This window comes from Lactuca saligna, chromosome 1 (genome assembly GCF_052625555.1).
Source record: "Lactuca saligna cultivar CGN05327 chromosome 1, ASM5262555v1, whole genome shotgun sequence".
Lineage (NCBI taxonomy): Eukaryota > Viridiplantae > Streptophyta > Magnoliopsida > Asterales > Asteraceae > Lactuca > Lactuca saligna.
In genome coordinates this window covers 63,444,138-63,460,664 of record NC_136417.1, presented here as the reverse complement: position 1 = coordinate 63,460,664, position 16,527 = coordinate 63,444,138, and the positions used below count along the sequence as shown (strand labels likewise).

Genomic DNA, 16,527 nt, shown 5'->3' with positions numbered 1-16,527 from the left:
CATTAGGAATCATAGAGACTTGCTTAAACCTTTCTTGAAGTATTAGAGTGGGTGAAGATAGTATTGATTCAGCGATAATAATTTTATTAACATGTGATATAATTGTTATACATATAGTAATTATACCATATACTAAATTTAAACCTTTTAAATTTATGTTCTTGTCTTTCTAATTTAATTCTCTTATTAAATAAAGTTCAAGATAGATATTCCAATTTTAATTAAATTTTAAATAATATTCACTTTTATTTAATTAGATATTCAAATTCAAATTCAAATTAAATTTAAATAATTTCATTTTAAATTAATTTGATATTCAAAATTGAATTCAAATTAAATATTATTTCATATTAATATCAAAACTCGAATATTCAGATTTAAATAGTTAAAATAATATTTCAAATTCAAGGCTTATCCCTAGATTTCCAAAAATTCAACAAAATCCAAAATCTAAAAAATCTGGACAGATGCACCGCGTTGGCCAAGGATGCACCGCATCTGTCGATTAAACAAGTTTCTTTGTTTTTTGGGTTTTACAAATTTGTGCAATTAACTAAAACCTATTAGGTTGTGATACCATTATTAAGTTTTATTTGCATCAATAAACTGTCTAAAGGTAGCGGGAATAATCTAAAGATTTTACTTAAGTGCACATACATCCTAGACTTAGGTTTTAGTAGTTATAGCAACAGACCTTATAAAACAACATAAAGAAACAAACTAACATCTAGATTGCTCAATTGAGGTCTCGTACGTGTCAGTGCTTGTAATAGATGAAGGATCCAAAGTTGAACCCCTCTAATGAAGTCATACCTACAACACTACAAGCAAAATGAATAAACCCTAGTTTAAGGTTTAGTCGAAATTCTCTAACCCTAAGAGAGAGGTTAATAATTTCGATTATGGAGAGAGAAAGACAGAGGTTGGAAGATTTTAATAAAGGATTCAATGCCTCTAGGGTCTACCTCTAGTAGTCTATTTATAGGTTGCAGATAGATTTCTTAAAGGATTCAAAGTCTAATGTTAATCCTTATCTGATCCAGACCTGCCAAATCTCTATCAAAGGGAGCCATCGAAACCGTCAACTCCTAGGTCTTTAATAGATTCTGGAATATTCCAATTTATCTCTTGGATTAATTAATATTCAAGCTCTTTAATTAATTAAAATATTTTAGTTAATTATTAAAATAATTTCCAATTAATTTATTAATTCCTTAATAAATTAAAACTTATTTATCTCCATTTCCTTATATTATTTTGGGTGATGAAGCCAATCCAAAAGGACCCTAGTATTGTTAGAAATATTACCAAAACAGTTAATGACATTGGATATTATTTCCACCAAAGAGAAGGGGTGATGGACAAATACCCCATTATAGTTGAGCTCCACTATGCAATAGAGTCCAAAATGATCATAATCGACATGTATGCTCAGATGCTCTATAGTGAAAGAAAAAACCTAGCTTTTTGTTGTGCTCCATTGTTAGGTTTGTGGATCGAAATGAATGAAGAAAGTTTATAGGTTTATGGCTGGATGTATAATAGCTGTTTTAAGAGGATGTGAGTTTAATGACATGTTCAACAAAAATAAACATTATTATATTACATATCTATGTCATCTATAGAAACCGGATGACTACTTCAAGTTCCCTATAATGACTTAATTGACACACAAACTAAAAATTAAGTGACTATTGCGTAAAAAACCATTAGGGATGTAATCGGGCCAAAAAGCAAATATTAATGGGCTACAATGTCATTTTCCTTTATGAAATTCTTGGAAAATGAAACATTAGTGTTAGTCCTATATCAACTTCTAGAAATTTAAAGCCAGTTTTGTTGTTAACAAAGAAACATTTTGAAGACTAGAAGCCAACGTAAGGTTTTAAATGTATTGCATTTGTTTGTTTTCTAACGTATCTTTAGATATGATTGTGTTAATGCCTTTCATTAGAATGAGAATATCTAATTAATTTCTCATGTATTTTGAAAAATCACGGAGTTTAGTAATTTTTTCTTGGTTCATAAGCTCTCGCAGTTACGCTAAAAAGATATTGATCTTCAATCTCTGTGCCTTATTAGAGTTGGTGATGGTACCTGCACTTCTTTTTGGCATGATGTTCGGAGGGACGATATGCCCCTGTCTGCTACGTTTCCTAGAATCTATGCGTTGGATTTACATAGACATGCTTCTATTACAAATATATTGTCCAAGGGTTTGGGAGTTAACACTCTCAGACGTGACCCTAGAGGTAGTGCGGAATAGGAGCAATGGAACAACTTTATTTGTCTTTTGTATAATTTCCAACTCAGTCTGGTCCCAGATAGACTGGGTTGGGATATTGATGTTTCAGATAATTTTTGAGTTTCTCCGGCTCGTAAATTCGTGGATGGTCTTACGCTTAGCAAGGGAGGTAACTCTACTCGTTGGAATAATTGGGTTCCAATTAAGATCAATATTCTTATTTGGAGAATTAGATTGTTTAGTATCCCTACTAGAGCACATTTATCCGATAGAGGTATAATGGCGGATTCTGTTCTTTTCCCTGTCTGTTCTTCTAGAGTGGAAACTGTTGACCATATTTTTGTTGACTGCCCTGATTTGAGTGATTTATGGTCCCGTATCGCGATCTGGTGGGGTGTCAATTGTCCTTCTCAGCAGACTGTGGATTCGATTATCAATTGGGCTGATTCTACCATCCGGCGTATTGGGCAGCGCAAAGCTTTTAATGCGGTGATCTTAACCGCCTTTTGGTGCATATGGAATTTCAGGAACGGTTTGATTTTTAGAGCGACTACGTCTAAGAAAACTATGATTTTTGATAATGTTGTTCATAATTCTTTTGTTTGGATTTCTAGTAGGTGTAGTAAAGCCAAGTTTAGTTGGTCCTCTTGGCTTCATAATCCTCTTTCAGCTACTATTTTGATGTAATTCTCTATCCTACTTCTTGCTAGCTTTATAAAATTCCGCCGTTCCAAATTTTTTTTGAGTCGTACATATTGTGATGTTCTCAATAGTTCAAAATCCTAAAAATAAGCATTTTTTAGACAATTAAAATTAAATTAGTTTATTTTTATGTTATATAAATTAATATGGATACAACAAAGTCATATTTTAAGATGACTTATCAACCAACAATTATATATAGTTTTCTTGGAAACATAAAAGTGTTATTCCATCGATAACAACATCAAAATCAACCTATAAAACCAATGATAATCATGTTGCTAAAAAGACAATCATATTATAATGATATTATGATGAATAAGTTTACTCACAACCTTTAGAAAATAAAAACAAAATATGTATCTATAAGTATATTTAATAGCCAGGTAGTGTCTAATTTTTGTTTTTCAATAACAATGTACTTTCTATTTTCTAGCCATTATAACCCTAATGGTTAACTAATATTAATAAATAACCGAATTGTATTAATCAACTAAAACTGATAGGAACAGATGCCCAATGGTTAAGGAATTCCAATAACTAATTGGTTCGGTTATGGTTCAATTTTTGGCCCCTAACCAACCATACACTCCCTAGTTACAATTTAGAAATGAAGATTCCATGGATGGTTAGTTGGTTACCCACGTAAAGATAGATAACAACAAGCGTTTTATTTTTTTAAGAATATTTTGTAAACGTGATTTATAATTGCTGTAAAATTTTGTGATTTGATTACTAATATAATTTTGTAGATTCGTGCATTTAAAAACTACATGCATCCCTTATTGTACTTGATGGTGTCCACCTGAAAGAGAAATGCTTGAGAACTATGTTCCTAATAGTAACCATGGACGACAACAATTACAATTATTCATTGTTAGAAAAACAGAAAGAAGTGAACGATTAATATTGTTTTTATTGAGGCTAAAGAATGTATTGTGGATATGAATCATTTAGTCACCATATCTAGGACCATTTCCATTGACATGGTCATCCAAGTTGTTTTCACAGAAACATATTGTAGGCTATGATGTCGACATTTGCTGATGAATTTGCAAAAAAATGATCAAAAACATGAAAGAATCGAAATTTTGTTATACGAGACATGCAAACATTATAGAGAGTTGATTTTAAAAATAACTTGGATAGGTTACGATATACACTTACTGATGAGTGTTGTACATGGATAGACATAGTTGGTTACCATAAATGAGCAAGGGTGTGTTTCCTGGTGGTAATTAAAACATCTAATCTCTCGATCGTACAATTCTCCACATAATCATAGATAAATGTTAATCAAAACATTTAATAATATGATATAGAAAAACTATAAAGTAATATGCATACCATGGAAACATCTATGACATGTGCACATTTGGTCGAACCTAGACGCCTAAACCTCGACTATTCCATGACCTGATGAATCACACACAATATTATGTTATATAGCGCCTGACGGTATGAAAAATCTCCATGATCTAGATCTATAATAGGTCAGACTTTAGCAAACATAATCATGGTAAATAAAAGATATTAATACGAAATACTTTTTTTCACCTTAAAAGCATACATAAATCCCTTCATGTTATAAGAATATCTTTGGCCTGCTCTTGCATCGGCGGGGTTAACATTCTCCTTGATTTTGTTGAACACAAATGACATCTGTCTAAAGGTGTAATCTCATGCTACCCTATCCTAGGGTGCCTTTGGCAATATATATATATATATATATATATATATATATATATATATATATATATATATATATATACACACACACACACACAAGTTATTTAAGAAGCTTCAATCGATTAAAAGTAATCTAAATTCGTAAATTATTGGATACATGTTGAACTGGTTTGGATCGGATATACCAATGCAATGTATTCGTTGTTCATTAATTGGTGATGGTATCAACCACGAAACCCATTATCCAAGATACACAACAAGGAAGATCGTCGACATTCAGATAACTCATCAAGTGATTTATCAAAAACAAACTCCATATCAAATAAATTTCACATTTTACATTTCCACGACAAATGGAAACACCCGATGTTGGTACAATGTGGCCTTCAAACGAGTAGTGAAATAGTCATCCAACCGCAAACACATTATCAGGCAAAATTTTCTCTTAGCAAAGCAAAGCTCGTAGTCTCCCTATGGAAGTAATAGCTCATCCACATCGGTTCATGAATCAATCACAAGCCTCCTTGCAGAACAAATATTGGGCAAGTAATGGTTGCCCTTCCCCGCCCAACGATACATCAACCAACGTACCAAAAACATGACTCCTTGAAAAGCATCGCTCGTGTCAGGTTATGTCGTAGGCTTAGTCTTCAAATAATGATCCAACCCAAGTCAAATTTGCAAGTAGTAAGGACTAAAACGTCTTACACACAATCACATTAAAATAAAGATGAAAAACTTAACATTATGACATATATCATATTTATCCTTCATAAACCTTCAAAATATCATATTTACCTAAATCTTTTTTTATAATGTTTTTAATATTTTATAATCATTTTTTATACCTTAGAGTTATTATAACAATTAAAAAAATTATAACAATATTATATTTACATCTATGATAATGAAATATAAACTCCTAACTTGTTGGAATGTCGCTCTCTTGACAAACAAAATAATTCATCTTCAACCCTCTCTATAGAATGTATATTTTGATTGTTTAGTTTTTGTTGTTGATTGTTATCATGTTGTATATTGATGATATTTTAGATATTACCATTGATATTTTGATGTTTAAAAAATACATATACAATATTTTGATATTTAAAAAGAACATATATGATATTTTGAAGTTTAAAAAGAACACATATGATATTTTGAAATTTTATGAATGATAAATATGATATTTAGAAATTAAGTTGCGTAAATATGATATTTTGATGTTTAAGAATGACATATATATATATATATATATATATATATATATATATATATATATATATATATATATATATATATATATATGGGCACATACAGAGAGTTAGATACACGACCTACATCGGGTCTAAAATGTCCATTCCAAAAATTGTTTTTTTTTTTCATTTATTTTTATAAATATTGTTAAAGTTTATTGATTAATGAAGGTTATTTACATTGTTACTAGTTTGTTATCAATTTGTGTGTTATTTTATTATTTTGGTTGCATAAGTTGATACCAACAAATATATAATTATATAAGTTAATAAAAATATATCTTATTATATAAATTAAAAGAAACTTTATTCGGCAAACAAATGATTAGCTCTTTCTTCTAGAAGTGTTTAACTTTGTTGCATAGTTAGTTGACGAGATTGACTTGAGATCATAGTATAAACATGGATTCTTTATATTGTACAAACGTAATTAAGTTTTCAGATAATAATATGTCAATTTAGTAAATGCTAATTCAAACTCTTAACAAAACTTAAATAGTAACATAATATTATTAGAGGCATTTCAACAAGCCCACAAATAATACTGTTAGAGACACGGTTTCTCACTATCACACACTAGAGAGAAAGAAAGAAATCGGGAGTGGAGAAGTGATGGAATCACATCATTGGATTTATTTTATTTTATTTTTTGTTCTCATTTTGTTTTCTATGATGTCGACATCATTTATATATAAATAGAAGGGTTTTTTTTTTTATTATTTAAATTTTTTTATTATTATTTTAATTACAAAAGTTTATATTATATGACTCGTAACAAAAATTTATTACATATTTACACAGATCCCAAAAGGCCAAAACCTAACATTTCAATATGTTAGAATGAGCTTTTTTGGGCAAGCATAAGGTTATGATTGAAATGGATATGATTTCTTTGAACTCAAGCATAGTATTGGTAATGGTGAAACAAAGGTTGGCACTTGTTCTTTTTCAAGCATGATGACATTACAATCATTGCCAAATATTTCTGATAAGATTTATATATATATTTTAGAAAACAAAGACAAAATTACTCAGTTTCTAAGGCCATTTAGAAAACAAAGACAAAATTACTCAGTTTCTAAGGCCAGAGGAGAGAGAGCTTTTGTTATCTTATTTTTCAAAAACTACTCGGTTTTCAAAAAACTAATCGTTTTCTTTTTTAATTTCAAGTTTTAAAACATTTTTCAACCAAACTAAATACTAACACCTGTCTTTATTTTTCACCGTCTATCTCAAACATTCAACACTCATAAACTTCTTTCAAAATGGCTTCCTTAAACCCTCATCTTTGGAGCCCGACTACTGAGGTGACTTTGACTTGTGCATAGGTTGATGTACATGAAGACTCGATGGTCGATTTCCATGAATGCGGGTCTTCTTTTTGGAGCAAAATTACCCGAAGATTCCACAACAAAAAGAGTCAAAGTCGCTACCGAAGCAAAGAACAAACTACCAAATGGAGGCACATAAACCAAATGACAAGTTATTAAGTTTAATACATTGATATGTATTTTGACAAATGGTGAAAATGGTGAAATGTTGTAAAACATTGTTGTAGTTTTCCGCCAAGTAAAACATACACATTTCTTGTATCTACGGTTGTGACAAGTTGCTAGAGGGAGGGCAACATGGTGCCGATATATTGACTGAAATGGTGTTATTTTTATGATTTATGTTTCCTTTATTTCAATTTCATGTGTCAGTATCTATTATTATCAATGATTTGTCAGAATGATACCACTTTCTCTGGCCTAAAATTTAGTGAAAATCAAATTTCACGGTTTTCTTTTAAAAAAATCATAAATTTTGAAAGATTTTTTTGTTAGAAATGTTCATAAATCATTTCCACAACACAAAAGTTTTATATTGTATTTTTGACCTATATAATAACAAAAAAAAAAAAAAGATTTATCACTTTTTTTCAAAAGATTTTTTAGATGTGAGAAATCTTCTTTTGTTATTTCCGCAGGTAAAACTACAATATTAAAAAATATTGTCGTGGAAATGATTTTTGAATACCTCTGACTGACTCTCTCTCACACACACACCAAAAAAAATGTTGATTTTTTAAAAGAATTTTGTACCTGTAAATTGGATTTTTGCATATGACATCTATGAATAAAATTTGATTTTTTTAAAAATGATGTCGTTTCAAAGTTCGCAAATGTAATACGCAAAAATCACAGATTATTTTGGCCCAATAGCTCAAATCTTGAAAAGTATATAGTAGGATTCGTTGATTTGTCCCCTTTTCTTTTTAACATTCTACAAGTCGATTTAAATTAAACTCATTAAACAAATATTTCACACATCAAATGTTAGAATTCTACTAATTCACATGTAACAAGATTTTCTTTTTGTCGATTATTTTTCACATTTGAAGCTCCCGACTATCGTCTTGTCTTATCATGCTTAAAACGCTTGGCATCTTGTTTAGGGTTCTGATTTTCAACGTAGGGTAGGTTTCTTTTGAAATTTTTGTGATAGTCATGACATGCTACTTTTTGGACAAATAAGTACATGTAGTTCAACCTACCATAGCATACCATATTATTTTATTATTAGATAAAACTCTCTTTTATAAAGTATTGATATATCTCACAACAAGAACAAATATCACATAGTTATATGGAAAAACTATTGACAAACGTACATTATTTGGAAATACGAAACACCATGTCATTTTGATATTAACTTTCATAGTTATTGGCTTAATAATTTTTTTTTTTTAAAACTAAATACCTATATATGACAAAAAAAAAAGGGTCACTCGAAGTCATATATTATGATCATGATTTTAACTACTTTAATTCTTCATCTTTATGCATCAATACTTCTTGAAGCTAAAAACAAACATTATAATTTTCATCATACAACATATTACAAGTGGAAGCAAATTAATATGAATACTATCATACCTTAACTATCCCTATAATCAAAGGATAATGAATTCTTTCACATCATCTTATTCAATTCAAAGTTCAAACTAAACATATAAATTAGTAAACACATAAATATAAATAATGTACATTAAAGTTGACTAATATATAAGAGTTATTATACAAACAGAGAAAAGAACCTGGAGATACATAAGTAGCTTCTTCCTCAAAGAGTCAGATTCTGCAAATTCCTCGAATTCTCAAATGACGAATTTGCCCTCAGATTCGAACTCGCTTCCTCAACATCCAAAGAACCCGGTCTTTCAGTCAAAAACTGCTCCCAAAAAACATCATTAACCCTCGCCTGAGCAGTTGCAGGTGCCACCGGAGCCGCCGGAGTTGTGTTCTTTTCCGGGACTCTGGCGGCGGCAGCCGCCCACTCAGGCGGCTTTCCGATCTCCTCAAATGACTGTGGCATTGTGTCGGTATCCTGACACGTGTCGATTTGTGAAACACAAGATGCTAAAGTTAGATTCAATTGACATGAATCGTGGCCTTTGGTGGTGTCTTTATTGGAATCTAAACATGTTTTGTTTATGAAAGAAGATTCCATGTTGAAGCCAAATGAAGTGCAGCTATCTGAAAGTTCTTGGGTTTCTTGATTAAATGGAAGGCTGCCATGTGTCCTTTCAGATACTATGATTTGAGGGCTTCCAGTTCCATTATCTTCGTTTGAGCTTTGAGTGCTGTTGGATACAAAGTTTATGTCAGAAACAGCTGGCGATAACTCTAATCGAAGTTTATTTGAAAAATCACGATGAAAAATGTTTCCAAAATCTGGTCTAGATGGGCTCTGAGGGAGACTATTGGTATTAGTATTATTATTATCTTCGGGGAAAAATCTTCTTTTTTTGTTATCGGCTGAAAAATCCATCGATTCGAGCTTTTGAGCAAGGTGCTCGACAAAATCGGGATTTTGAGCGGCTTTTTTGAGGAATGTTAGGAGGGTGTCTTGGCGTTCTTCGATGGTGTTGACTCGGTGAGTGAGGTCTTCGAGTTGGAGCTTAGAAACTGGTTGTTGTTGTTTGAATCTCGTGATGTTTTTTTCGAGTGAAGTTTTTTCACGTGTGAGTTTGTCGATTTCTTCTTCAAAAGCTGCTCTTTCGGGATCGATGGTTGAAGATTGTGGATTACTGTGGCTGTGAATTGGTTTTCTTCGATGAATGTTCTTCAGAAGGTGTTTTTGATCTTTAGCGAATTCTTCGTTTGCGAATTCCCATCTTTCAGGATCGATCTTCCTGAAACCCTGTTAAACGGAATCATTCATCTTCAGAAAGTGAAAGTCGATTGCTCTAGTAGCTAAATTGATAACTAAAATTAGGCTTTCGTTTCTTCAAGCTAATCCTACGATATTCTCGAGAAAATACCTGATTCTCAAAACCTTTCGTCCTCATCAAAATCAATACTAGATCGATCAAACATCCTATAAAACTAACGATCTAAACATGAATGAATAAATTAAAGATAAAACTAGGTTGAATTTCATCTAAACAGTTGATCAAAAAACGAGAGAATGTAAACAGAATCATAAAAGTAATCACTTACATAGGTATTGAGCTGTCTAATGAAGCTGGAAAAGTTATTGTGCTTGAAATAAGTTGGCAACAACAGGCGAGCAAATTCAGGAGGGTTCCACACAACGAAACTGTTCCTGTTCGTGCTCCACGATACTATTTCATCAGTCATGGAGTCGTCAACCATATCGTACGTCTTTATAAGAAAGGGAGCTGGTCCTCCTCCACCTCCTCCACCTGATACCGCTTGATTACCTTCCATTTTGGGAGATTTCCGGTCGTATCGGCTGAAGATTTTGGAAAACCCCTAAATTGGAGTCTCTTTACAAGAACATCATGACAGTTGACTCTTTACCGTCTACAGGTAGTCGTCGTACGACAGCAGGACGACGTCGTAATGTGTAGACACTGCTACGTTTCTTCTCTTTATGTACACTTTGACCCCCCAAGTTTGTATTTAATTTACACTATAGTTGTAAAGGTTCTTTTAACAAAACTTGAAGGGCTTAGCTTGACATACATCTCAATTACTCCAAACACAATATTTTGGATATCAGATTTTGAACCTGGATTCTATATGAAATTACATTCCTGAGCCACTGACCAATCTTTTAATCTTGTTAATGCCGATGTAATTTAATTGTGTTTTTTTTTTATTCAAATTTTTATTTTCGATGAATTTCATCATTGATAAGATTGGTTGGATGAAATGCAATTATTTTAGTTCTTTAATTTGTTAAACACTCTTTATATGCAAGAGAGAGTTTACTTGTAAATAAGGTGTGTTATTTTCAAACATTTTTAAATAATTTTTGTTTAGTCTTCACTCTTACATATGTTGAATGCTTGATGATTATGCATGCTACTCACAAGATAAAGTTAGACTAATATTAGCTTTTGAGAGAAGACAACTTAGACATTTAATAATGTTTGTTTTCTCTAAGTTTTTTTTATCCATGTTTTACATAAACCATATTTAGGAAAAAAAATCCCATATTCAAAAAGATTTGTTAAGAATAATAGAAAATAAAAAATGGATGAACAACACAAAGCCTATCACATGGGGTAAATTATGGAACACTAACAATATTTTGGATATGAAAAGTTTGAATGTTGAATCTTCTTTATATAATTATACATCCCAATCGCTAGACTCTAATAATAGAAAATAGACATGAATAATAAAGAACAATTTATAATATAGAAAATAGACATGAATAACAAAGAACAATGTGTAGGATAAGATGAATGATGAATTAATGAATTAGTATTATACACCGTCATACATTGAGTAAGATTTGTTTGATAGCTTTACTAACGATACACTTTTGGATTGTTTTATAACATGAAAATTGATCAAGAACAATTGTAAGACACTTGCAAGTATTTTTGAAAATGCATTTGATCTATGATATTATTGGCAACCATGCTTGTTAACCGAACTTTACCCACTCACTTAAATTGGACACACCTGATTTTAAACTCTAAATTTGACATTTATTATATTTATAATTAATTAAAAAAAATCATATAAAAATGAAAACTTAAAAATCTCATAACTTTTTTTTTTTTTTTTTTTTTTTTTTTTTTTTTTTTTTTAAAATTCACATTCATTTCCTACCATTGCACATACCAAATAAATTATACATCATTGCCTTTTTATTTATGAGTTTGCCAATATAAATTATATATCATTTTAATTGCCAGATTTTAAAAAAATGAAACAGCAGTTAAATTAGACAAATCGTCTAAATGTATTTTTAATACATACAATCTTATAAAAGTTTGCATTCAAATAAAACAATCTTCCTATCTTCCTACACTGATAAAAAATATAGTTTGTTTGTCATTTGTTATTTTTTTTTATAATTTTTTATTTTCTTTCTCTCACTCTCTAAAAATAACTTTTTTTATAATTTTTAATTTTCTTTATCTCACTCTCTAAAAATGACACGTGCCTTTTTCTATTATTTTACAATTAAATTTAAATTCTTCAAAATCCCTTAAAATTAACATTATTTATTACCATTTTGAAATTCAAAAATACTTAGTAATCAATAATTATAATTTTATTTTAATCAACGATTATAGTTTTACATAATAATAAAACATAAATATCTTAATTACTAATTTATTAAAAACAACAAATTAATAACTATGACTTCCTACTATAAAAATTTATTTATTTTTGTAACTGTGTGGTTTCTACGGGATATGATCTAAATATCTTAATTAACAATTTATTGAAAATAATTGATTAATGATTATGACTTTTTACTATAAAAATTTATTTATTTTTATAATCGTGATTACCACGTACTATAAACTAAAAGATAAATCTTCTCACTTATGTTTATAATCATATTTAACACATAAACTAAACTAAAGATTAAGAAAAAAAATTCATTCAAAAACTGTTTACAAGCAACCCCAATTAATTTTTTTTTTTGTTTTTTCCTCTTTAATCCCCAAAATCATGCAACACAAAACTAACATCAGGAACATATCCTCTTCTCCTCATTTCCTCATCTAAATCCTTAAGCAAAACCAAAATCTCATCTTTCATTACATGACACATCTCACCCGCATAAAAAACCTCACTTTCTTTACCTAAATCAACACAACTATAACCAGGTTCTTTCTTTACATCCATGGACACCATCATCTTCCTAACTTTTGCTACTTTTTCCCACATAAAAGCACCCGCATAAACATTAGATAACACTATGAAAGTTGAAGGATCTTTAACACCTAACTCCATTACACGATCAGCAACCCTAATTCCCATTTGGGTATTCCCAAATCGCTTACAACAACTCAAAAAAGAAGCCCAAACAGCCTCATCGATTTCAAAAGGCATGGAGTTGAGTAAATTCTCAGCCTCGTTTAGATGCCCTGATCGACTATATAGATCTAGTAAACATGTGTAGTGATGAAGATTAGGGTTTAATTTGTAACACTCAACCATCGATTTGAAAAGATCACGACCTTTGGAAACTAAACCTACATGGCTACAAGCATAAATCAAGCCAATAAATGTTACCTCGTTTGGTTTGATTCCAGTGGATACCATGTCATCGTATAGCGATAATGCTTCTTGAGCTCTTCCATGTTGAGCTAACCCCACGATGATTGAAGTCCATGAGACTACATCTTTTGTAAGAATACCATGGAATGTAGTTTTGGCTGCGATTATATCGCTACATTTTGCATACATGTCGATGAGGGAGTTGCTGATGTATAAACTGGATTGAAAACCGAGTTTGAGAACTAAAGAATGAACCTGTTTACCAAGTTCGAGTGATGAGAGATTAGCAGAAGCTACGATGATGGTGGAGAGAATAAAGGGGTCGATGATTTTGATTCCTTCTTTTCTCATTTCGATGAAGAGATGAAAGGCGCTGATTAAGTGACCACTTTGTATTAATCCAGAGACTAAAGCAGTCCATGAGAAAAGATCTGATTCCTTCATGTCTCGAAGAAGGTCGACAGCTTCTGATTTTCTTCCACTCCGAGCATACCCGGAAATCAGAGTAGTCCAAGAGATCGGATTTTTTGAAGAAATTGAATCGAAAACAGAACGTGCAGTGTCCACCGATCCACATTTTGCATACATGTCAACTAAGGAGGATTTGACAACATCGTCAGATGAGAATGGGGATAACATGAATTGGGCGTGCAATTGTTGTCCGATTCGTAGCGCGTTTAAGGCAGCACAGGAATTCAGTAAGCTAGCGAAAACGAAGTGATCGGGTTGCAAGGAATCTCGAGTGAACATGAAGGGGAAGAGGGAGAGGGCATGGTTAGGGAGGTTGGATTGGTTGTAGGCTGTGAGAATAGAAGCCCATGATACTACGTCTCGTTGAGGCATTTCGTCGAACAGTTGGACGGCGTCTTTGATGAGGCCGCATTTGCCGTACATGGAAATGAGGGTATTCGGAAGGGCTCCATAGCGGTCGAGGCCGAGCTTTAGGATGTTGGCATGGAGAGTCTTGCCGTGAGATGTAAGGCGGCGACTGGCGCAGAGACGGAGAGGTTGAAGTAACTGGTGATGCATTCATGACGGATTTAGGTTTCTAATTTCATGGCCCTTGTTACGATTGTGAACGTTGTATGCTAACGTTGACGTGCTAAAAATCCTACACTTTTCCTTTATCACTTTTTTGACTAATTGTCTTGATATCTAAATCTTAGTATTTCATAGTCATGATAATACTTCTTAGTCACTGATAATACTTCTAACATTTTAACTTTTTTTTTTTTTTTTTTAAATTAATTAATTTAAATAAATTTTTTAAACCACAATCAATTAATATCAAATAAATTATATATTTTAAAACGCAACATTTCATATTAAATTAAAAAAGTTACAATAAAGTTTTGCAGAGGGTTTTGTGCTAATTCTAAAAATTTAAATTGTAAAAGAAATTATAAGTTGGATCTATCATAAAGCTAAAATCAAGGGACCAAAACTGTCAAATCGTGAATCTGTGTCTTCTTCCTCGGTGTGATGAACAACTTGATAATCTTTCTCTTTTTGTAACCTGCAAATTTCGATTTCTTGAAAACAAACTCATTTGCCAATCACATTGTCCCGTTTCTTTCTCTCCTCTCGCTACACCCTTACACCCCGTTCTCGAGTTTATCAGAAGAAAAGAAAAAAATAGAAAAGAAAGTCATAAGAGAAAAGAAGAGAAAGAAAAGGAAAACAAAATTTTCTTTTGTGTTCCCGAGTTGGAGAGAAGTGGAAAAAAAATTAATCATTTTCTTCTTTCCTTCCAAATCCTCCCAAATCGGAAGGAAAGATAGGAGGAAAGTGATCCTTCCATTTCCCCCCACTTCCTTCCTTTAATGAAACTCGGGAACACCAAATTTTTTTTTATTTTCTTCTCATTTCCACCCATTTACTTTCCTTTCTCTCGTTAAGTTGAACTCGGGAACGGGGTGTTAGCGAGCTCCTCCTAACGAGCTTCACAGTGAACATTGAGGGGTGGTATAGCGTCTCTTGACGAGACTGTTCGCAAGGCCATTCCTTCAAGCCTAAGTGTATAACCATCAACCGCTTATGCAAATGATAATGTTGTTTTGGGTACCACGCTAATTTATTTTTAATATTTATTTATTTTTTAATCCGGACCGTGGTGTCGTCAGGCGTGAAGCACTACTGACCGGTCAATGCGAACAAGTGTGCCACCAGACATAAATGTGTGTGTGTGTGAGAGAGAGAGAGAGAGTTTTTCTTTAAATTTGAATAAATAGAAAAAAAAATTACGTTGTTTTAAAAAAAAATCTTATAAAAAAACTTTATATTTTATATTTTTCCGGATTAAACATGCAATTTGTCTACTTCGGTTCACATTTCAGAGAGAGACAAAGTAGAGATGGGAGTTTTTGGTACTATACGCATACAACCTGTTTTTTCAAACGCAACATTCACAATCAGCCTTCCAAAGTGAACGGTGGCTACCCAGTAAGGCCAAATTTCCACCCCTCATCTTAATCAAATTTCATTTTATCCCTTAATAATATTAGTAGGGAAAATGTCATTGAAACCCAACGAACTTTCAGGTTTTGGTTTAAATGATCATTTATGATATTTTTTTTTGCATTAGAAGGGAACGAATTCAACTCTTACCGGTTACTTTGGCCAAGTCACCTGTAATAATAGGTTACTGATGTCAAAAAGAGTGTCACATAGGAAATAATATGTTGATTTGTAATTATATACCTCTGTTTCGGTCATAGTCAACAAATATTGATCCACACCACCTTCTTCCCTTATTTCCTTCTTCATATCATCTCATTCCTTCCTTCCACCCTGGTTTTCTTTCTAAGATAAATGAAAGCCTTTTTTTATCATGGGTATGAAAATGAAGATGAAGGTATCCCCGTTAAAATTAAACCCAAATCAAACCTCACCATTACTTCAAAAAAAAAAAAAAAAAAATCACAGATTTGAAACCTATGAACGCCCTGTTTACCAACCCTATATATCGTTGCTCCCCGTTAAAATTAAACCCAAATCAAACCTCACCATTACTTCAAAAAAAAAAAATCACAGATTTGAAACCTATGAACGCCCTGTTTACCGAACCCTATATATCGTTGCTTTGGTTACTGTCAACGACGATGCCTCCTTTTGTTGTTGCTCTGCTTCATCTCTACTTCAACCACCAGCCGGT

The 16,527-nt window shown here is 31.8% G+C and overlaps 2 protein-coding genes across 2 annotated transcripts; both read right to left on the bottom strand.

Moving 5' to 3' along the window:
* Positions 1 to 8,835: 8,835 nt before the first annotated feature.
* AT-HSFA5 (winged-helix DNA-binding transcription factor family protein) lies at positions 8,836 to 10,740 on the bottom strand. Its single transcript, XM_078986693.1, has 2 exons — positions 10,377 to 10,740; positions 8,836 to 10,077 (listed from the first exon to the last, which is right to left on the bottom strand). The coding sequence occupies exons 1-2, from the start codon at positions 10,605 to 10,607 to the stop codon at positions 8,998 to 9,000; spliced, it is 1,311 nt and encodes a 436-aa protein (XP_078842819.1). The 5' UTR covers positions 10,608 to 10,740; the 3' UTR covers positions 8,836 to 8,997.
* Positions 10,741 to 12,734: 1,994 nt separating this feature from the next.
* LOC145038058 (Pentatricopeptide repeat (PPR) superfamily protein) lies at positions 12,735 to 14,507 on the bottom strand. The gene has a single exon (XM_078986690.1). The coding sequence runs from the start codon at positions 14,400 to 14,402 to the stop codon at positions 12,807 to 12,809; it is 1,596 nt and encodes a 531-aa protein (XP_078842816.1). The 5' UTR covers positions 14,403 to 14,507; the 3' UTR covers positions 12,735 to 12,806.
* Between the last annotated feature and the right edge of the window lie 2,020 nt (positions 14,508 to 16,527).

Excerpts from the sequence above, each read along its gene's own strand:
- LOC145038058 (XM_078986690.1), bottom strand. The coding sequence starts at position 14,402 with ATGCATCACCAGTTACTTCAACCTCTCCGTCTCTGCGCCAGTCGCCGC.
- AT-HSFA5 (XM_078986693.1), bottom strand. The coding sequence starts at position 10,607 with ATGGAAGGTAATCAAGCGGTATCAGGTGGAGGAGGTGGAGGAGGACCA. Across the intron at positions 10,078-10,376 it reads TTAGACAGCTCAATACCTAT|GGTTTCAGGAAGATCGATCC; the intron begins GTAAGTGATTAC and ends TCCGTTTAACAG.